Genomic DNA, 22,072 nt, shown 5'->3' on the forward strand with positions numbered 1-22,072 from the left:
AGTTTTGAGTGCGTTCGTATCATTATTTTATTTTTTATTTTTTTGCTCCGTATATGTTTTTTTTAATTCCGGCATTTGCATATGTGTTGTATATTTACAGCCAACTGCTTTGTGTGTTTATTCCGGTTCGATAAACATCGCTAAATTGATGGTCGATTCGAGTCTGACCTGTTCATTAAGAGGATTTTCGCTTATATTTTTAAGACTGTTTATCTATTTTATGATATCACTTGTCGGCTTTCATCTTTATGTGTGTGTTTTAAGCGAGGATTGCTCTGTTGTCAGGCCAAACAAATAAAACTTTTACATTAGCGAAGATGACTTTAAAAGATCTGGTAGTGATTTTCTAGAGTATATTCACAGATGTATTGCCTCTTCATAGGAGATGGTAGGCTGGATTTCGCGAACTTTCAAGACGAGAGAAAAGGGAAAAGGCAATGATGACGACACACGTCAGTGCATTTATGGTCCCCTTATTTGAATTCTCTTGTGTGCTAACATTACCCTTCAGGGTAGGGTCGAAATCACCCAGTTAGTAATTGTGCAAAAGATTATTTACTTTTTTTTATCTGGACTGCTGGCGACAACGGAAGTCTTGCGGTTTCCAGACATTCAGTATATCAGATGATTTAGACGTGGAAACTCTTGGCGAGGTTTGAAGCCTGATGTGCGTGACTTATCACCACCGAAATTTGACGGTAACGTAAGCGTTGTTTCGGCTTCTTGTGCTGTATTCGTTCTCCAGCCACTGCAACCTAGACTCCGGGCACGTGTCTTGCTGCTGCTTCCTAGTGCTTCACTGTAGACTGACTACTTGAGGATTGACCGTTATGATGTTTGTTATCCACATACGGCGAAGGTGTGGACTTCTCTCCTGCCTGTTCAACTTTCCTCCTCTTAATATCCTTTTTTTTTTCTTTTTAAAAGTTAGATTATAAACACGTTAAATGCTCACAGTTGATCCTGTGTTGGTTCATCCCATACTTACTTTCCATCGGAAATGGCTGTTACCGGAGCATGCCTTTCTCCGCGCCAGGGCTAATGAGGTTCACTTTGTAGATGCGTTCCCTGAGGGTTGATTTCGTCGACCTGCCCCCAACAGCTGGGGCAGAGTGCACGCTTGCCGGGTTGGGTTGTTGGTCGATAAGCTGTTGTTGGGGGGGCGGGGCCCTCCTCATCCTGCAGGCTAGCATAGCCACCACAGCCTGGTTGTTGTGGTACGTTCTGTCGTTCTCCAAGTGGGGGTTTTGAACGTCACTGTGTGATCCACGGGTCTGTGATGCGAGAAAGTTGAACAGCTCTTGAGTAACTGGATATACACTGATTTGTTAATCTTCTCGTAGCCCCTTTTTGCAAGTAGTGTTGTGAGTCTTACATGCCTGTAGGAAGTGATTTGTTTATCGTAGATTGGAAACCATTTTCTCCAGGATTACCTCGTATATATTGTGTATCATATCTACCCTCATGGGGGAGTCTAGTCTAATCTTCGTCGATCCTTCTGATGTTTGAATGCCCGCTGCAGACTGTAAATAATCGTGATGATTTTTAGACTGCCGTACCGCTCGCCTTGAAGGGTAGTTTTAGCACAGAATATTATTGTAGCTCTGGGACGATAATTGCTTTGACGACAGGCGCCATCAGTGTTGAGTCCCTCTCGTTTTGAAGCTTCGCAAAGTCCAGCCGGCCATACTCTCTTAAAAGACAACGGTGGCTTTGTTGACCCCGCTGAAGGTGAAGTCATCAGACGTAATTACTCCCAGAGATCTTTCTCGGATCTCTTGTGATGATGTTTGTGCAGTATGTATTCTGTACCAGTGTTTATATTTTAATGCGGCCTTCCCGTATCATGTAATATGAAACTTCATGAGCCAGCACGTTACTCTCGGTGTGTTGGTGGGAGACATTGATGTACGAGGGTCATCTCATAGTGCCTGCTGGGGATGAGGTTTTCGTGTTCTCCTGTAGGTGATGATAACACAGCAGTACTTCGTGTTGCACACACTTCAGATGGGAGGTTGAGGAACTATGGATATGCAGACATATTTAACTGGGTAGATAGATATCTCTGTACCATGAACGACCCTGGAATCTTTGGGTTTAACAGTGTGCAGTAATCTGTTGGTGTGTTTGTGTGCATCTGTATCCGTCTTCGTACCTCTTCACACACACAGACTCTTATATACAAACATAAAAAAAGTGAATGGAGACGTGGTAATTGCAGGCGGCATACAGAAATTCAGAAAGTTGTATGATAGTAGAGAAAGTAAGGGGTGGGGCCCCACGGTTATAAAAACTCCCTCAACCCTTTACGTTACATAGAGGTAATTACACATCCCTCCCTCCCCTCCCTTCTCTCCTTCCTTCCTCTGGGATGGAAAGCGATCCATCTCTCAGACTAAAGCTGTGATTGCCATAGAGATCTTGAGGGATTGGATGAAGGCAAAGTGGGTCACGCTCGCTCGGGGTTGACGGACGAAGACAAACAGAACGCAAATGAGACGATCACTTTGAAACGCAGGGGGACGACTCCGGGGTGGGACAGAAAACAGCCCTTGCTGAGACGGACAGACAGACAGACACAACTAGGGGGGTTTACAGAGACAGCGGTGCACTTTGGGGATCGTGGTAGCGGCACACGACACTTGTGCTGGAGGGGTTGGCTGTGCACTGTTGTTATCCTTTAAGACCGAGTCAACAGGACTGTGACACTTCCAAGTTTAACAGACAAAGAGCGGCCCATTAAGAGACACGGGAGGGTTGTCATGCGTTGAGGCATTCGCTCTGGGTATTATTGTGACAGTTAAACATGGAGAATCCTTTATATATATATATATATATATATATATATATATATATATATATATATATATATATATATATATATATATATGTGTGTGTGTGTGTGTGTGTTAAGGATGGGGGGTGAGAGTGTGTTGGAGAAGAAGCAAGATGTCGTCAGTTTCATGTTTACTTTCTCGTACGTTGGTTTTTTACGGACGTGTTTGTTATGTTTTGTGTGTGTGTCGAGATATCAGAACTTGTTTTCGAGTTTTTAAATTTCCATGTTTGTGTCGGTGTTTTTATGTGTTGCTGGCGTTCGTCTCGTGTTTCTTTCCCTCCCCTCCTCTCTCTCTCTCTCTCTCTCTCTCTCTCTCTCTCTCTCTCTCTCTCTCTCTCTCTCTCTCTCTCTCTCTCTCTCTCTCTCTCTCTCTCTCTCACCAGCCGTGTGGGTGCACCCTCCTTGGTTACTCTCTTCGGATCCAAGTCCAGGCCAGACCGACCCCCCCGACGCCGCTGCCGCCTTCCTCCGTCAACCCCCCCTCCGCCTTCTCTTTCCCGCCCACCCACTCCTCTCCTCTCCGTCTGTGTCCTCCTTTTCTACCCACCCTCTTCCTCCAGCTTGACCTCCTACCCCCTCCTCTCCCCTCCCCCCATATTTTTCCTCCTCCTCCCTGACCCTCGCTGATGTAGTCTCTCTCTCTCTCTCTCTCTCTCTCTCTCTCTCTCTCTCTCTCTCTCTCTCTCTCCCTGATGTGGCTGCGCTTGCCAGGAGAACCTCACGCAGTGTAATGCCCACGTTGGGATCAAGGACGCGCGCGACCTAAGGGCAGGTACCTCCTGACGTAGTCGACCCTTACGTCGGCCGTGTTGAGAAGGAAGTTGGGAAAGAGGAGGTGGTCGGCTGTAGGAGGACAGGCCGTCGCGGGTGTTCAATCTGTGAGGCTCAGACGGGGAAGAATGTCAGCGGTTGTGATGTTCCTACGCCCAACACTGGTCGACGTCCTCCGTGTGGCACTCACAACTGGTCGACACCCTCCGTGTGATGTCACCACTGGTCGACACCCTCCGTGTGATGTCACAACTGGTCGACACCCTCCGTGTGATGTCACCACTGGCCGACACCCTCCGTGTGATGTCACCACTGGCCGACACCCTCCGCGTGGCACCACAACTGGTCGCCAGCCTGCCCGCCGACCCTCACTTGTAAACAACATTCTTTGATTCGCCTCACTGACCCCCAAGTCCACTATGACCCTGCAAACCTTTCATCTCTCTCTCTCTCTCTCTCTCTCTCTCTCTCTCTCTCTCTCTCTCTCTCTCTCTCTCTCTCATATAGGCATTATTTACTAAGGTAGGTATTTTTTTTCTAATTCTCCTGAGCACATATGGACGGAGGCAAACCCACTCGAACGAACACACACACACACACACACACACACACACACACACACACACACACACACACACACGAGTCGCACTAGGCCGCCCACGCCCTCAGCAGAAGCAGCAGCAGCAGCAGCAGGAGTAGTGCCACGCCCGTATGCCCTCAATTCAGGCGCCCGCATGGTTGTGCGCTGGGACACCGCGGGCTGGCCCCGCCCACTACTTGATCCTGCCCCGGGGCACACGATGACGTCATCACCTGCCCGCTGGCTCCTCCCCCGCCACCCACCACCACCACCACCCATCCACCCACCAGTCCCCCACTCCCACCACTCGTAGTCCTTTTTTTTTTCACTCAAGGTTAATGTGAGTACGAGGTTGAGTACACACGATGGCTGAGGTTGTAGAGTTCCTTGATGTACTGTGATTACACATGGGTAAGCTTGCTCAGGGCTGAGATGGGCTCGCTCACTCTCTCGTGTGGGAATACGACTCATGTTGTCTTGTCGGTGGTGGCTTGAGAGACGGTAAACCTGATATGGTTTACATTTATAAACAGTGACGTAGTAGATATAGATACCGTGCCCCCCCTTGAGGTGACGTCACGGGGCAGTGTGGGTGTGTTTGGGATTAATTCGACATCGTTGATGCACTCAAGTTTGTGGCACTCGAGCGAGGTGCGTTAGAGTGGTATGTATGTACGTGGTTTCGCTTGAGGAGAGGGGACCGTCATACTGTTAGTTGGACGGTACGGCCCTTGGGTTGGACGGTACGACCCTTGGGGACGGTACAACCCTTGGGTTAGACGGTACGGCCCTTGAGTTAGACGGTACAGTCCTTGAGTTAGACGGTACGGTTCTTGAGTTAGACGGTATGGCCCTTGAGTTAGACGGTACGGTCCTTGAGTTGGACGGTACGGTCCTTGAGTTGGACGGTACAGTACTTGAGTTAGACGGTACGGCCCTTGAGTTTGACGGTACGGCCCTTGAGTAGAACGGTACGAACCTTGAGTAGAACGGTACGAACCTTGAGTTAGACGGTACGGCCCTTGAGTAGAACGGTACGAACCTTGAGCAAGACAATAAGATCCTTGAGCACAACTGTACGACTCTTAAAGTACGACCGTCCTGGTCTGTCTCTGTACCTGACCCTTAAAGGTCAGAACCTTGTGATCCAAGGGTCTCGCCGTCATACTTAAGGGCTTAACTCGCCGGGAGGTCGAAGTGTTTCTTCGGCAGTGAGGTATGTTAGCCTAGGAGCTGTGAGTTATGTTAGCATGGTCTTCATGTGAGTTGTAGTTATGTTTAGCATAGTTATCCTAGGACAGTAGCTATGCCAGTATGGCTGTCATACATGTCAACATAGTGATAACACATGTCAGCCTATTAATCATGCATGGTTATCCTGGGAAACAGTAGTTATGTAGGCATAGTTTACTTAATAACTAGTTCATCCCGTGGCAGTTATTACCTATTGGTGCATCATTTTACCTAGTTTGAATGACGCAAGTTGAACAGTTCATTTAATGAGGTGAAGGTAAAAAAGAAAGAGGGGAGACACAGGAAAAAAGAAAAAACCGACAAGCTTTGAGTTGACACACTGTCTGTCGCAAGTTGAGTGTCAGAAAGACTGACACGATGGTGAGAGTGAACGACTCGTGGTATGACATGAACGGGGAGAGATTGACAGAGTTGACGCCGTCATCGCTGGCAAGGGGGGAAAGACGACACGACGGCGGAAGTCGACGTAATCCAGTCCTCACGCAAGGCTGTGGGGTTGACGGACGTGTGGCCACGAGTTATCGCAACGAGGGCGGTGTTCTGTCACTCGGTTGTCACCAGTTGTCCCATCGTCATCCAACCAGCTCGTGGTGGTGGTTGATGATGAAGAGGCGAGTGTCTGTGTCACTCATGCATGGTTGATGGTTGGCGATCAAGCCCCCCCTCAAGTCGCAGTTATGAGGTGCTTAGCTTCGCTTGTTAGTCGCGAATGGGGTGGAATGTGTGCGTCTCGTGCTTTGTGGTTTGTTGATTAGTGGCACTCCAACTCTGCTGGAGGCCTGTCATATATGTATATATATATATATATATATATATATATATATTTGTGTGTGTGTGTGTGTGTGTGTGTGTGTGTGTGTGTGGAACCTTAGAGGGAAGCGGGAGGTATCATAATGGCTAGGCCTCGAGTTACCGGTCACCACACACAAACTTTGGGAAGCAGCAGCCGCAGTCAGACGCGTGCCCGTGCAAGCGAAGGAAGTTAGGACACGAGCAGTCAGCTCACGAAAATAGTGACCGGAATGATAACCCTGAGATGTGCGAAAGAGCAGCAACGTCTGGTAAGTAAGCAGGTGTAAAAGAAGAGCCTCCCCTGTTATGTGTGAGCGGTTGTGAATACTTGATCAAATATAACCCAAGTAGATATGAACTACCTGTCCACGGGATAGATAGATGCATCACCATTCCTCCAACCTCAGCTGTTAGTAAGCGGACGTTCTGATGGTGACCGTGTGGGGTTACGTGGAGAGAGTGGAAGATATGGTTATGCCCCCAACGTGTTCTATGTCATTGCAGGATCGAATTGTGGTGTTTTGTTATTGAACAGTCAGAGACGAACTAATTGTCGATTGAAATACAGGGAGAAATAGTTTATTAGAAGTATTATGTTTAACTTCGTAATTCTTGGATGCTGCACAGGTCCGAATGAGAGAGAGGAAATAAGTTCAGTACGAGAAAGAGAACGGGTATGAGAGGAGGGGAGAGAAAGTGTGTTGTTGTAAGAGTGAATAAGGTTACAAATAGGAGTGGCTTCATCAGTAACTACCGCAGTGGAACTACCATAAAGTCAGCTGTGTATTGGGGAACAGAAAGCAGCAGAAAAAAACATTGGAACGGAGTTTAGAATGCAAAGACTTATGCCACCCCCCATGCTTTGGAGATGTGAAGGTCCGCCACAAATGATTGATTTAAATGCCTTAAGGGTGAGGACCGGCTGACCTATCTCTGGGACGTGTATACTGGTGATAAGAAAAATAGAAAATGGATGCTTACGTGTTTAAGAAAATGAGAATTGATGAGTGTGAACACTTGGAGATGGTGGAAGTGGAAACATTGAGGCGATAGTAGAGAGGGGTTAGAGTTGTCACCTTTCTCAGAGATACGCTGCACCAAGGCGTGTCTCCGAGAGGGAAGAAAAATCTGCGTTTTTAAGACTGGGGGGGAAATGGGTGAGCAAGGATAGGAGTTTGCTCGGAGGCACACTCCTTGAGACCTTGGGAAGTTATGCCATCTGGTTCATACGCCTTATTCACCAGGAGGTGGGGAAGTACCTGGAATACCCTGCGCGAGTTGCGCCCGCAAGAATGGAGTAGGACCAAGTTACCTGGTGTCCTTGAGAGAGGGGATGTAGGTGGGGGGCTCTGGGAACCAACCAGCCCTCCTTGACTGGCGGTGTTGCCGTTCTGTCCCGACACTGGAGAATCAAGGGAGATGATTTACCACCATGTTTTTTGAAGAAGAATAAGAAAAAAGGAAGATTTTGATGGGATGATTAATTTCTTTTTAGTATTAAGTGCTATCAGTAGTTGTGTTAGGAATGAAGAGAGTACGAGTTTGTGGTATGGATGCCAAACCACCCGGGCGTAAGCGAGGCCAGAAGGACGTAAGAACGGCGGCCTTGGCCAGGGTAGGGTACGTGACAAACAGCACCGTGCTAGGCCGCCCCCCCTGCCTCGCCATCATCACAAACCTCCACGGTGGCGAGGCGGACCGGTGTCTCTCATTATGTAAGTCGAGGAACAAACAGCCATCAGCTTCATCCTATTACATTGGGCTCAAGTCAGTGTTGGGTACGCCTCTGTGCCCACCTGCTCTTCTTCTTCTTCTTCTTCTTCTTCTTCTTCTTCTTCTTCTTCTTCTTCTACTTCCTTCTTCTTTCTTCTTCTTCTTCTTCATCTTTTTCGCTCTTTTTCTTCATTCTCTCTCTCTCTCTCTCTCTCTCTCTCTCTCTCTCTCTCTCTCTCTCTCTCTCTCTCTCTCTCTCTCTCTCTCTCTCGTAGCGTACGGGGAGGCAGTTTTACACCGGTGGGGCCCCAGCTCGTGAACTTTGCTCTGTCATATAACTTTTTAAATATCAGTTTTGCTGTCCAAATTCACACACTCGTGACTCTGTTTATTCCACTCATTCATTCCTCTCCCAGCAGTTTTCGAAGAACTCCTCACTGTCTACGTCATCAGTGTAGTTTTAAGAACTCAAAGGCAGTGATCTGGTCCCTCCTTACTCTTCTCTCTTCCATGGTAGGTAAATTTAAGGCCGCTAGCCTATCGCTGTAACTCAGCTCCTTTATTTCTGGTACCATCTTTGTTGCCCTCATATGGAACTGTTTTGATTATTTGTGCTACCTTTAAGTTCGATGACCAAACGCGAGAAGCGTGTTTTTAGTTTTGGCTTCGGTGCAGGACGTGAACAGCTTGCTGAACATGGCCCTTATCCATGAACTTTCGAATGGGGTGATGATACCTGGCGGGTAGACACCAAGTTAAAAGTCGCCTCCACTTCTACTCAGGTGCGACTCTGGCGGCAGGTTAGGAAACGATGCCGACTTCCAAGTCCACTTAAGGTGGGGTGTTGAGAGAGAGAGAGAGAGAGAGAGAGAGAGAGAGAGAGAGAGAGAGAGAGAGAGAGAGAGAGAGAGAGAGCCTTGATAAAGCCAGGCTGCTGCACTGTGTGGATAAGCTTTGCCAAGTGCACTCAAGGTGCAGGCTGGCGGGGTGACTGGCTGGCTTAGGGGTGGGTTGTTGGGTCCAGAACAAGCGACAGGGGTTGCTATGGTTCAAGTACATATCAAGAGTGTTTTTGAGTATATGTATGTGTCAGAGTACACATACCAGAGAACTGGTTTTAGTTTGAGTACATGCCTGAGTTAATCTGTATTGTTTTGAGTACATGTCAGATTAAGTCATGAATACCTGTCAGAGTATATTCTTGAGTACATGTCACATTACAGTCACGAGTACACATCAGAGTACACGCGTGTTGTCTAGAATACATATCGGTGTACATGAGTACATGTATGTTATCTTTACATATTAGAGCACGCGTGTATCGTTTCAAGTAGTCTTGAGTACATATCAGAGTACATGTGTATAATCAAGAGTACATATCAGAGTACGTGTGTATAATCAAGAGTACATATCAGAGTACGTGTGTATAATCAAGAGTACATATCAGAGTACGTGTGTATAATCAAGAGTACATATCAGAGTACGTGTGTATAATCAAGAGTACATATCAGAGTACATGTGTATAATCAAGAGTACATATCAGAGTACGTGTGTATAATCAAGAGTACATATCAGAGTACGTGTGTATAATCAAGAGTACATATCAGAGTACATGTATATAATCAAGAGTACATATCAGAGTACGTGTGTACAATCAAGAGTACATATCAGAGTACGTGTGTATAATCAAGAGTACATATCAGAGTACGTGTGTATAATCAAGAGTACATATCAGAGTACATGTGTATAATCAAGAGTACATATCAGAGTACATGTGTATAATCAAGAGTACATATCAGAGTACATGTGTATAATCAAGAGTACATATCAGAGTACGTGTGTATAATCAAGAGTACATATCAGAGTACGTGTGTATAATCAAGAGTACATATCAGAGTACGTGTGTATAATCAAGAGTACATATCAGAGTACATGTGTATAATCAAGAGTACATATCAGAGTACGTGTGTATAATCAAGAGTACATATCAGAGTACATGTGTATAATCAAGAGTACATATCAGAGTACATGTGTATAATCAAGAGTACATATCAGAGTAGTGTTGAGTACATGTGGATTTTCACGTGTAGGTTTTGCTTTGCTTGCGTTCCTCTGGGCTGTAATTTATGCAATTATTTTCCCGACCTTTAGCATGAACCTCACAGTGTGTTCCGGCATATTTTTTGGTTTACATAATTACTTGTCAGTAGGTAATTACCAATTATGGTACTAATTACCCATTAAATTGTCACCTTGGATGATAGGAGAGCGGTGTTAGTGGTTGCCTTCGTATTACAGTAAATACGGGGGGGTTGGTGGTTGGTTGGTTGGTCAGCTCCTTGAGTACGACTGTACGAGCGGTGAGCACGACGGTACGAGCCTTGAGTACGATGGTACGGTCCCTGAACACGACTTTTACTATCCATGATGCGATCCTACAGGACGACGGTACGAACTTTGGAACACGACGGCACGATTTTTGATGAGCACGACGGCACGAACTCTTTAATGCAAGGTACGACCCTTAGATTGCGCTACCTCGCAAACGCGGGAGACAGCGACAAAGTATAAAAAAAAAAAAAAAAAAAAACGACCCTTAGATAATGATGCCCCGAACTTTGCCCTGGTACTTTTTCCGTCCCACGTGATGATGAGCTTCTGTGGGGAGGGAGGGAGAGGGTGATGGTGGCCGGGGGCTGGCTCTCGTCTGTGTCTTGAAATGGTTTCTGTGGGGTTGAGGGTCGCGTTCTTTTACCCCGCCGATGGAAGCTGTGATCTGGAGGAGTTGTCTCCTGCTTGGCCGCCGAGGAAGATGGTTTCTGGGGATCTTATCTCTAACCTTCTCTCCTCTTTCTCTCTCTCTTTTACGGCAGCTGGTTTCTGAAGGTTTTCTCTCCCCCATACAAATATGTGGTTTTCAGGGATTTCTTCTGTGCCTCGCGATGTCTTTCGTTTTCTTGAAGGGGATCTCTCTCTTCTCTCTCTCTCTCTCTCTCTCTCTCTCTCTCTCTCTCTCTCTCTCTCTCTCTCTCTCTCTCTCTCTCTCTCTCTCGTACAGTCAGGTTCCCTGGTGATCGATCGCCTGGTGAAGTCTTTTGGTGGGTCTCCAGCGTGTGGTTAGTACCTAATGTGTGTCCACAGTCCTCGTGCCCCGGCGCTGGTGCATGTGACCTGTTCTGGGAAAGATTTGGTCGGTGTAACGCTCTGTCCTCCACCCTGTCAGACTCTGTCCTTGTGTTTCTTAACTGTCCTCGAGGAGGAAATCTGTCACAAGTTGAGCTACGGGGGGGTTGGAGGACAGCCCCAGAAACCAGCGTAAGTTTTATACGTGGTGGGGCAGCTGTTATTTAATTACAGTGTGGTTTGGGTAAAGTTTGGCAACGCCTCCTTAGCAGCATGTTACCCTTGCGGCTCTTAATCACAAACCTTGTGGGAGTTGTGGCTCCGTGACCACGGGTATCAGAAGCCTTCACACATCACTGAATGCTGAAATGTGCATTTTCGTTATCTCCAGATTGCCCTCCCCTTGATGGCCATGTGGCTAGTGTTTTACACCTGGTGATTTCTAGGATCGTGTTTCATCCCTTCTTGAACCAAACTCAAATCCCCAGGACATCTGGTGAAGGCCCTTTAAGGTCACACAGCCTTCAGGACATCTGGTCAAGGCCCTTTAAGGTCACACAGCCTCCAGGTCATCTGGTCAAGGCCCTCTAAGGTCATACAGCCTTCGGGTCATGTGGTCAAGGCCCTCTGAGGTCATACAGCCTCAAGGTCATCTGGTCAAGGCCCCTCTAAGGTCATCCAGCCTCCAGTACATCTGGTCAAGGCCCCCTAAGGTCACACAGCCTTCAGGTCATCTGGTCAAGGCCCTCTAAGGTCACACAGCCTCCAGGACATCTGGTCAAGGCCCTTTAAGGTCACACAGCCTTCAGGACATCTGGTCAAGGCCCTCTAAGGTCACACAGCCTCCAGGACACCTGGTCAAGGCCCTCTAAGGTTACACAGCCTACAGGACATCTGGTCAAGGCCCTCTAAGGTCACACAGCCTCCAGGACATCTGGTCAAGGCCCCCTAAGGTCGCACGGCCTCCAGGTCATCTGGTCAACGGTCGTACAGCCTCCACGTTATCTGGTCAAGCTTTATTCCCTGGAGGGGGTGGGGTTCATACATAGGCTGGGGGGGATTACTTTGGGTCAGGTCACAGATGGGAAAGTGACCCTCAGCTGCCTCATCTCTTTTAGAGTGGTGGCGGGGCGGGGGAAAGAAGAAGAGAGAGAGAGGGTGGGGGGGATTCCCTGGGGACTTCTCCGGGAACTTCACCAGGCCGTCAGAGTGAACCTGAGGTCGTGGCTCCCTGATAGGGTTCTGGGAAGCGTCTCAAGAGCGGGTGTTGTCCGGCCGGCCCCGTGCGAGTCGGGTGATCATGTGATGTCAATCAGCTTTGCTGCTGCATACTTGGCACAGCTTCAAAAGTTTGGATTGCCTTTGATATTGCGAGAGTAATGGCCCGAAAATGCATAGGGTGAAATTTCGCAGAAAATGGGAGGCTGTCAGGATTGATTTGTTTTCTGAGTAAACTGGACTTAAAAATTCCTGGTGGCTCCGAGGGAGCAGAGACATTCTTGGCGAGTGAGGATATAAAAGTGCGTGGAAATGAGCCCAGAGGGATGAAGACTCCCCCTTTATTCCAGGACTGGAGGACCAAGGATCTCTTTGGAGACGTTTTCCCCCCCACCTCATTTCTCTCCAGGAATCGTATGGCTGGAAGGAGTCGGGATGAGGACTGAGGTTAGAGGGAGGAGTGAGGGGGCTCTGAACCCCTGTCCACACCGAGATTTGGGGGAAGGGGGGCGGGGGAGGCTGGAGGACCAAGGTGCAGAGTGGGGCTTAGCCTCTCCCACAGGGGAATTGAAGGAGAGGCCAGGTCAGGTCAAACCCTCCCTCCCTTTCTACCTGGGACTCTGGGTGTCCTTGGGAGCGTATGCCGTTTGCAGTGTCTCCCCGTCTAAGCCGAGGGAGACTTGTGTGTTGGTGACCTCTCGTGTCTTCCCTCCCTCCACCCATGGATCTTGAATCCTCGCTTGGTGGCGCTCGCAGACGACGACACCGACCCGGATATACTGACGGAAGGAGGACGACTTGGCGGGGAGGTAGGCATACAAAAGACACCCCCTTCTGGAAACTCGGGCACATAATCATTAAGAACCAGATAGTGTTACGTTCTGCCCAGGACGTGGTGATTGGAAGGTCGTGTCATCAGTGGTTGGTACCGTCAACTAGTGGCGGTGAATTTGGTGCTGGATTTGCGATAGGAGGTTCGGCCGAATTCTGCTCATCGGCAGCTGTTTAACGTAGGAGAAATTGACTTCTCTTTAGGGCAGCTTCGAAGTGTATTTAGGAAGTGAAATCATGAAAGTGTTTGATCCAGAAGCACTTTAGTTCGGGAAAGGTGCTGGGGGCATCACTGGGCGCGGTGTTAACAACACTTCTGTCATTTCTTCTTGTGAAAACAGACTTGGGGATCGGTGCGTGCTGCGTTTTTTTTTTTTTTTGTTTGTTTTTTAATTCACAATACCTGCGTTTTCATGCATGTTTTGTCTCCGTGTGTTTGAGGCCTGACGTTACAATTTTTGATTGAATTTCTTCTGCACACACACACACACACACACACACACACACACACACACACACACACACACACGAGGGAAAGTTAGCTAGGTGTGGACAATGGAAGGAACTTGATATTGCAAGACTCGGGTTTTTATGGTTTTTCCACCTCATGAGCCGATGGCACGAGGCCTCTGAACAACGACCCTTCACAACAAATGCAGCCTTTGGGGTCGGGACGGTGTGACCTTTGACCTGACCTGTAGAGGTTAGGTTAGGGTTCCAGCCTCTAGTATGTATACCCAGGGATCGTACCTTCGTGCTCCAGTATAATTGTTATTGTCGTGCTCAAAGATCGTACCGTCGTGCTCAAAGATCGTACCGTCGTGCTCAAAGATCATACCGTCGTGTTCAAAGATCGTACCGTCGTGCTCAAAGATCGTACCGTCGTGCTCACAGATCGTACCGTCGTGCTGAAAGATCGTACCGTCGTGCTCAAAGATCATACCGTCGTGCTCAAAGATCGTACCGTCGTGCTCAAAGATCGTACCGTCGTGCTCCAGAGTGTAACCGTCAAGTATGTTTTTTTCACGACCGTTTTGTTAGCTCGTAAGATGGGTTGCAAAATACTACGACTGGCATGGCTGTACTTACCTACTCCAGAGGATGGGCAGGTTGTAGACAGTGTCGCCAGTTAGTTGCCGGTCCAAGCGTGCTCTCCAAGTTTCCGAGAGCCAGGAAGATTAGAGAGAGAGAGAGAGAGAGAGAGAGAGAGAGAGAGAGAGAGAGAGAGAGAGAGAGAGAGAGAGAGAGAGAGCCGTGCGGTGGTTATTACTCATTCTTACTCACAAAACATAACTGAGTCACAGTTCATGGCATTGTTGTTGTTGATGTTGTCACCTTTGTAGCATGCTTCGTAGAGTATGTGATTACCCTTTGTGCCTGAAATTGATCACCGTAGAATTGTCAAGATTCAGCCAAACCGTCAGCAGTTGAGCTTCCATGAAATGTATCCCTCGTCTAACGCAGGGACTTGATGCTCCTCAAGATAAGATTGGCCCGTACATCTCCCCCTGGACTGCAGGCCATCATTCTGGATTACCCCATCATTGTGGCTCGTAATGTTTCCGAGAGTGAGTGTGGATTGTTGACGAGGTAATGAGCGAAGGGGTCTTCCGGTTGCTAAGGCTGGCTGTGGGAGTGAACTGCACAGAGATTGTACTTCAGTTTGGCGCCACTCTCTGCGATTGGCTCTCCCCTCGTGGTCGTTGGTGCTTACTCGCTGTCGCTGTTTGGTGAACACGCTCAACTATCCGAAGTCTGAACGAGGCACTTGAACACTTGTCTACTCTTACAAAAGATTATTATTTTGTATTGTGAATAATTCTTCCTCTAAGGCCTCTGGCTTCGCCTACCGGAGTTTGAATCACTTTAGATTATGAGAAGAAACATACATGCATCAGCTTTTGGGGGGTGGTAGAAGACCTCCGAAGCCATCGTAATGTAGACGTAAGTCCCAGACCGGGTTGTGAGGAGGAGAGAACTCCTCCGAGACCGTGGTAAGATGTGCGGTTGTTTCTGGTCATGGCAGCGAGTGACCCTGGCTGGCACTGTCCCTCGGCCCATGTGCCAGCTACATGTACCTCGCCTAGAGCTCTACAAATATACTACCTCACTTTGTACCCGATTCCTCATCGTCTTGTTATCTACACACGGGCAAGGGTTAAAAAGAAAGAAAAATAAAGAAAGGCAAGGTCGGAAAACTTGAAAAACGATTATTTACGTCGTAAGCACCTGGTTTTGCAGCCTCCTGTAACGGAGCGATGCGTGGACGTTCGTAAAAACATTCAGGGAGGATGCAGGTGTCCTGGTTCCTACTGAAGCAAGCCTCGAAGGCCCCTGGCGTGTAAGGGGACTCAATTACAGTAGTTAATGCTGATGGAGAGGACTATGAGCTGCTGCTGTTCAGGCTCTCTATGGTGATGTACCAACAGGATCGAGAAAGTGAAGGTACCATCTGATGATATGTATGTATGTGTGGGTATGCTGTAGATGGCAAGTTCGTAGTAAAGGCTAGAAGGGCTCACGCCGGAATCAATTTCTTTGGTGAAGAGGTTCAGAGGTTCATTGGGTCGTGACGCAGTTGAACGGATTGACTCAGTGTTCCAGTATTTTTATTATTTATTTTTTCCCTTACAAGTGTCTTTACGGGAGGAGCCTTTATATATTTTATTTTTAAGGGATATTTTTTTTTTTTTGTAGTGTGGGGATTTTCGCTGTATTTTGAAGCAGCCCTTTGATCATCCCGCACTTTCTGGTGGTGACGGTGGTGGTCGTGTATGTTGTAAGGTGTGTGTGTGTGTGTGTGTGTGTATCTCACTTTCGTTTTGTCTGGCGCTCATCTGAGAGAGGATTGAGAGCGGCTGAATCTCTCTCTCTCTCTCTCTCTCTCTCTCTCTCTCTCTCTCTCTCTCTCTCTCTCTCTCTCTCTCTCTCTCTCTGTGGGGTGCTTTACGAGCGAACAGCAGCAACATCTTGGCAGTTCACCGTTTCCCTCCCACTTCGTCCGGCCATTGTTCACCCTGCCTGTTGGCTGTTCAGTTGTCCTGCAGATTGTGCCACCGGCATTGTTCACCTCGCTGTTGAACGCAGCCTGAACGTGTTATATTATTCCCCCGAAATGATGGTAAGGAATATACGCGCACATTTTGCGTCTTGATCGGTGTTATGACTCCGTCGATCGCTCCCCTGTGATGACCAGGTTCCGTACTTTAGCGTTTTCGTATTGCTTCGTCCGCGTGTAAGTTTTTTGTCGACGGGGGTCTGAGTAAGGTAGGTTTGGCTGGCCCAGCCTCGTCTGTGGTCGATGTAGTCCATTCTTCGTTCGACCTTCCTCGTATTTGTGACACAGAAACTTTACTAGTGTGTGAAGGTGACGTTTATAGCCCCACGGTGCATGGCTGAAGTATGAGAGCGACATAGATTTTGGGATTTATGCTTGGATGGAGCTTGTGTTGCTGATGGGTATATAGTGATCTGGATTCACTTGTGGTGGAGTTGGTGAGGGACACCTTGGTTAGTCATGATGTGGGTGTGGTGGTGGTTGGGGATAGGTGTTGGTGAAGACACTTTTAAAGAGGTGCCGCTGTGGTGGAGTGTTGGCGATGGGGTGGTGTTGGTGATCATACCGTGGTTAGCTCTGCTGTGGTGGGGTTTCGGGTGAAGACAAGACACCTTATAGTCTGCCGTTGTGTGTTAGGGCAGACTCCTTGCTTGGAGTAGTGGGATGATAATACAAGGAGGGAGGGTTCAGTCTGGTGTTAGCATCGTCGCTCACACAGGTTCCGTACATTGCCACTTCGTATGTGTAACCCAGTTGTGTTGGAAGAACGGGTTTTGCTATGCGATGCGGTGCAGTTTTAGGCATCGCTTTTCTAGGATGAATAACCTAGATATTCCCCTGAAAGCATGGAGAGGAGGATGACGGAAATGATGCCATGTATTTTTTTTTTTTTGTTTTAGAAATGCTTCGTGTAAGGAGAGCCAAAGGAGATTCAATTTGCATTCCTTAGAAAGACAAAGAGAAAAAGTGTGATATAGGATGGGCGAGAGGGTTGAGTAAAGGGGATATCAACGAAAATACTCCAGAGTATCCAACCAAGAAAGAACTCTTCGTATTTTTTTTTTTTCTTAAACAGTAGAAATTTATTACTGCAGGAAAGCAATTGGTTGTCAAAGCTAGAACTGTTGATCAGTGGGACGAGTTGAGTTCTGCGAACGAGGTCGGTAGGTGTGGAAAACTTACAGCAGCTTCCAAGTTCAGAGATTAGCCGGCTATACGAGTGTGTTTGTGGGCGGGTGTGAGGAGGAGCTGCCTCGCGTGAATCGATTTTTGGCGGTAATAGCCGAGAATATACTGTGTACTTCGTAGCCATCACGTGGGCGGTGGTGGTGGTGGCTGCGGCGCGGGGGTAGGGCAACGATTGAATTATTCAGCAGCATTACAGATTCCATGGTCTGTTGACCGAGGTTGAGCAACAGTGATTGCATTACATAACATGAGATGTCATAGATAGACTAGTTTACACGGGACAGTAGGCCTGTAGAGCACTCTCCTCATTCGCGTGTTCCTTTAGCACTATATCTTGTGGTTTTGACCACGTCCACTCCACTGCCGGTCTTGACCACGTCCACTCCACTGCCGGTCTTGACCACGTCCACTCCACTGCCGGTCTTGACCACGTCCACTCCACTGCCGGTCTTGACCACGTCCACTCCAATGCCGGTCTTGACCACGTCCACTCCACTGCCGGTCTTAGAAGAATTAATATTAATACTGCCTCGCATTTTTTTTCATGTTGAAGGCTCCAGTCACGGACAAAAGTCCACCACATCAAGGCCGAGCCTTAATTGAAATATATAGAGAGTTATGGAACGGAGAAAAAAAAGACAAGGGAAAGTATGTACGACTTATGTAGGTTGAGGGGTGTCGTCTAACCCCCTTCCCCCACAGCAGGGAGTCTTTCCAAGCTACCCATGTGAGGGCTGGTCCTCCAGTCTTTGGCACAGCTGAAAGGAAAGAGTCTTTTTTTTTTTTTAATATAAATATACAAAAGCCCTGTAGTCTTCTACAGATGTTCTGAGCATTGCATTTCCCTGTAGTTGAAGTTTACGTAGACGTGGATTATTGACATTTTATATTACTTCCCAAACGTTTTCCTCTCCGTTCGGTACATGGTACATGACACCCAGGGAGCGGATGTACGCGGCCATTCTTCGTTTTCTCCTGACGCTACCCCGCGCGAAGACGGGAAGAAAAGTTAGGTATGAGAATAGAGAAAATCCTACAGCATTTTTTTTTTTTTACTCACGTTGATTTGATTTGCATATCCTACGTAGCTTCTTTATTCCACCATGGACCTAATCTGCCAGTGTAGGTTTGGATATAAGGCTTACCATTAGTTTCCAAGAGTTTATTGTGATTAATCTCTCGCGTTTTGATCACATTTTCTTTAAAGACATTTACCCCTCACTCAGGTATTGTGATGTTTCGCCAACTCGATTACTGCGCCATGGTAATGTTTGCATGTTTTCTTGTGCTGATGTAAGATGAGAAGATGTTAGTACTGTAAGATGAAACGTCATACACATTGTAGACCCAGAATTCATGTACACATGGCCAGCAGCCATGAGGAACACAATGGAACCTCCCGAAGAAGGTAAGGTAGTAGAGCCCCAGAGAGATCTGTTGAGGTAGGCCTCTGAAACCATGGTAATGTAAGGTAGGGAAATATCCCAGACAGAGCTGTGGGAGGGTAGAAGACCTCCTGAACCATCGTGAGGTAAGGACTTGCATCGAGCTTTGTGGGTAGAAGACGTCACATGGCGTAAGTAAGCTCTGTGGAACAGGAATGTAAGTTGTGGGGAGCGGGAAGCTTCGCTGGTCACGCCACCTAGGGTTGAGGTGCAGCGCATCCTGGTGTTTACTGTGTATTGTGGTGGTTCGTTGATTGGTGTAGCGGCTGAGCTGTGGCACGTGTTGTAGAAGGTCAAGAAGCAAGAATCGGAGACAAGTTAATGTGTACAACTCTTTTGTGTGTGTGTGTGTGTGTGAGTGTGTGTGTGTGTGAGGGAGTGGAGTGGATTCCAGTGTATGAGGTTCCTTGACTCGAGTCGAGAGAGAGAGAGAGAGAGAGAGAGAGAGAGAGAGAGAGAGAGAGAGAGAGAGAGAGACCTTGGCAAGTTGCCCTCGACTTGTTGCTTCTTTAGATCTGACACGAGAGGGAGGGAGGAAAAAAAAGAAAGAACATGGTGTTAATGCACTCTCGTAGGCCGAATGCCAGGGAAAGACTGGTGCAGAGACAAACTCATTAAAAAAAGAATTTATGAAGGCCAGGACGTTCAAGGTAATCCTTGAGGTCTGTCAGGAGTGGTGAAATGGTGTTTGTAGTGTTGTGCAATTATCTCTGCTGTACGGGGAGAGTTTTGTACTCGTGGGGCCCCCGTGTCTAACACGTCTCCGCTTCTGTATTGGATCTTATGGGTAGGAAATGGAGGGGAAAGGGGCCCCTAATATATATATGAACTATTAGATGAATAACAGTGTATTAGATTTAGGCAGCTGTTTCGATGGAAGTAAACAGTTGAGGTATTAGAGATGTTACAGAAGTGGGAGGTTATGATAAGTACTGGTTAATTAATTACAAGAGAGCTTAAGATCAAGGTGAGGCTGAACATTTCCACTTTGGATAAACACATGGAGTGATTCACATCTAGATACCCAGGGTGGCAGATATACAGGGATGTTTACTGAGTAAATAATATGGTTTTGTGTATCATGTTGTTCTTTGTACAATAAGTGATGAATAGTTACAGTAATTCGGTAGCTGACGTACCACCTAGCCTTGCTAATAGAAAACGGATCTTTTTGCTTCTTTAGGTTTGCACTAGTTCATGTATTGTTGGTGACGTACATAGAGGTAGGTTGAAGACGATTCTTGTACCTGTCTGTACGACCTCCAGTGGGAACAAGTCGATTGTGATGATGAACATCGGTCTGTGGTGGAGGAGAGGAGGTTTCTGTGACCGGGGGGAGATGTCAGCAGTTTGTAGCCCAACTGCCGGGTAAGCTGCCGAAAGGGGTCGGTGAGGGTGTGGACAGGTTCAGTCAGCAAGACTTGTGCCTCTTGGTAGGTGGTGTAAGAAGGGCTTGGCCCAGGGTGATTCTTCATACCCCTTTCTGCACTCTAGCTGGTCTCTCGATGCCCTGTGGTACGCCGCATGTAAGGGGTAGTGAGGTCGATGTGGCTCTCCTAAAGCGGACGTTTTCGAGTCTCCTGGTCACCTAAGGTATTCCGCCGACCACGAGACGAGACACTGCCGTAGTCCCAGGTCGACGGCTATCTTTACGATGATGGTATGGTTGACCAAGTCGAAAGCCTTCGCGAAGTATACGAAGGTGAGTGCCTGGCATCGAGGTCTTGCGCTTTCCCAGAATTACTTCAAATGAAGTCTGGGAGGCTAATGAGACAGTGAGTGGTGGAGGAACACTTCACGTTTCCAAACTGAATCAGCTGTGTCAGCATTGGCCCAGTCACACACAAAGCTTTCACAAATTAGACAGGAGGATTGAAGTGATGGCAACAGGTCATGAGCTATTAAGAGAGACTGTGGGGCCGGTGGATTTGGGTAGTGGGGTGACAGATGCCCCGTCTTCCAAAGCTATGAGGCATCTTAATTGTTTAAGAGTGAGGCATTGATCATGGCGATTAGCGGTGTCGTTAATTCATGGGAGAATTCCTCGTATAGGTTCACAGGGAAGATCTGTGTGGGTGTGGGTGAGCGTTTGGTTTTAAAGGCGCTGAGCTCCCTGGTATCCGTCGGGTGTGCTTGGAGGTGGGGTTGGTGAGTATGGTGGGAGGCAGCTGATGTCGAGTGGAGCAATCGTTGGTAAGTAGTGTGTGTGTGTGTGTGTGTGTGTGTAGAATTACCGTTTTCTAGTGTGTGTGTGTGTGGGGAGAGATCTACCCTTGTGGTGCTCTGTCACCCGATTTTCTTTGCTGTTGTCGAAATTTCGCCAAAAGGTAGGGTTAGCACGTAGCGCTCTCCGCATGAGGATGCGTATGAGATGAAAAGTGTGTGTGTGTGTGTGTTTGTGTTGTGGACTGAATGCCGGCACTCCACTTGTATGTGAGGGAGAAAAGACGGCAACTTGGGTCTGGAAGTGGAACCTGACAACCTCTGTAGTTGTGGCTCACTCGTCCGCCGTCACCAGCCCTCCCCTGGCAGTACCCGGGTGTTATAATGGTACCTCCCTAGGCCGTGGCTGCCTTCCGCCTAATGCTATGCGGTATGTGCGTGCGTGCGTGTTTTTATGGGGGATTGTGAGGGGTAACTAGAGCGTGTTTGACCTCCCCCCTGGCAGCAACAGTTTCATGCGACACGAGTGTTTGGTTTAATCATTTTGTTTATCACCCCACATGATACGGCGTGGGCAAGACACTACTGCCACTGGACCAGCCCCACAGGCTATGGCTTAGGCAAGACATTACAGGCGTTGGACAGAAACACACCAAACCAATCTGCCTCCGTCGATAATCTGTCCCCTCTCCTTCCCCCCCAAGCCTCTCCTCCCACTCCCTCCCTACTGCCGGTGCAGGAGGACTCGAGTCGCAGGTATTGTATCTCAGTTGGACTCGTCTGGGTGGGGGGGGGGGGTCATCTTCGGTGGCCATGTCGCCCGTTGTTATGGCATATGAACGAGACGACCTGATGATCATCATCTTGTCAGGCAGTCGTCACGTTAGGGCCTTTGTTGGTCGTCTGGGAAGAACCTCGAGCACGGGAATTCGTGGGAAGTTATGGCCTTTTTAAGTCTCGTGGTTGAAGGAGGTGGCTCTCCTGGTGAGTTCCTCTTTACTTCGCCTTATTTTTGTCGTGCGGTCGTATGATGAGGGGCGGTGTCCAGGGCAGAGGTGTGAGGGGCTAATTATCGACGAAGATTCTGATGGGCGGGG

General features: G+C 48.0%; 1 protein-coding gene across 9 annotated transcripts in view; it reads left to right on the forward strand.

Annotated features, from left to right (window-relative positions):
- LOC139755548 (fibronectin type-III domain-containing protein 3A-like) overlaps nt 1-22,072 on the forward strand; it is a 499,565-nt gene that overhangs the window by 176,665 nt on the left and 300,828 nt on the right. For 2 of the 9 annotated variants that reach the window (XM_071673990.1, XM_071673989.1), the window contains exon 1: nt 12,997-13,099. The exons of 5 other annotated variants lie outside the window; for them this stretch is intronic. In XM_071673990.1, coding sequence (XP_071530091.1) covers nt 13,012-13,099 — 88 coding nt within the window. In that variant the 5' untranslated portion in view covers nt 12,997-13,011. Of the gene's footprint in view, nt 1-12,947; nt 13,100-22,072 lie in introns of those variants that run through there. 2 more of the 9 variants (XM_071673992.1, XM_071673991.1) reach the window with 2 other exon arrangements.

Source organism: Panulirus ornatus, chromosome 19 (assembly GCF_036320965.1).
Source record: "Panulirus ornatus isolate Po-2019 chromosome 19, ASM3632096v1, whole genome shotgun sequence".
NCBI lineage: Eukaryota > Metazoa > Arthropoda > Malacostraca > Decapoda > Palinuridae > Panulirus > Panulirus ornatus.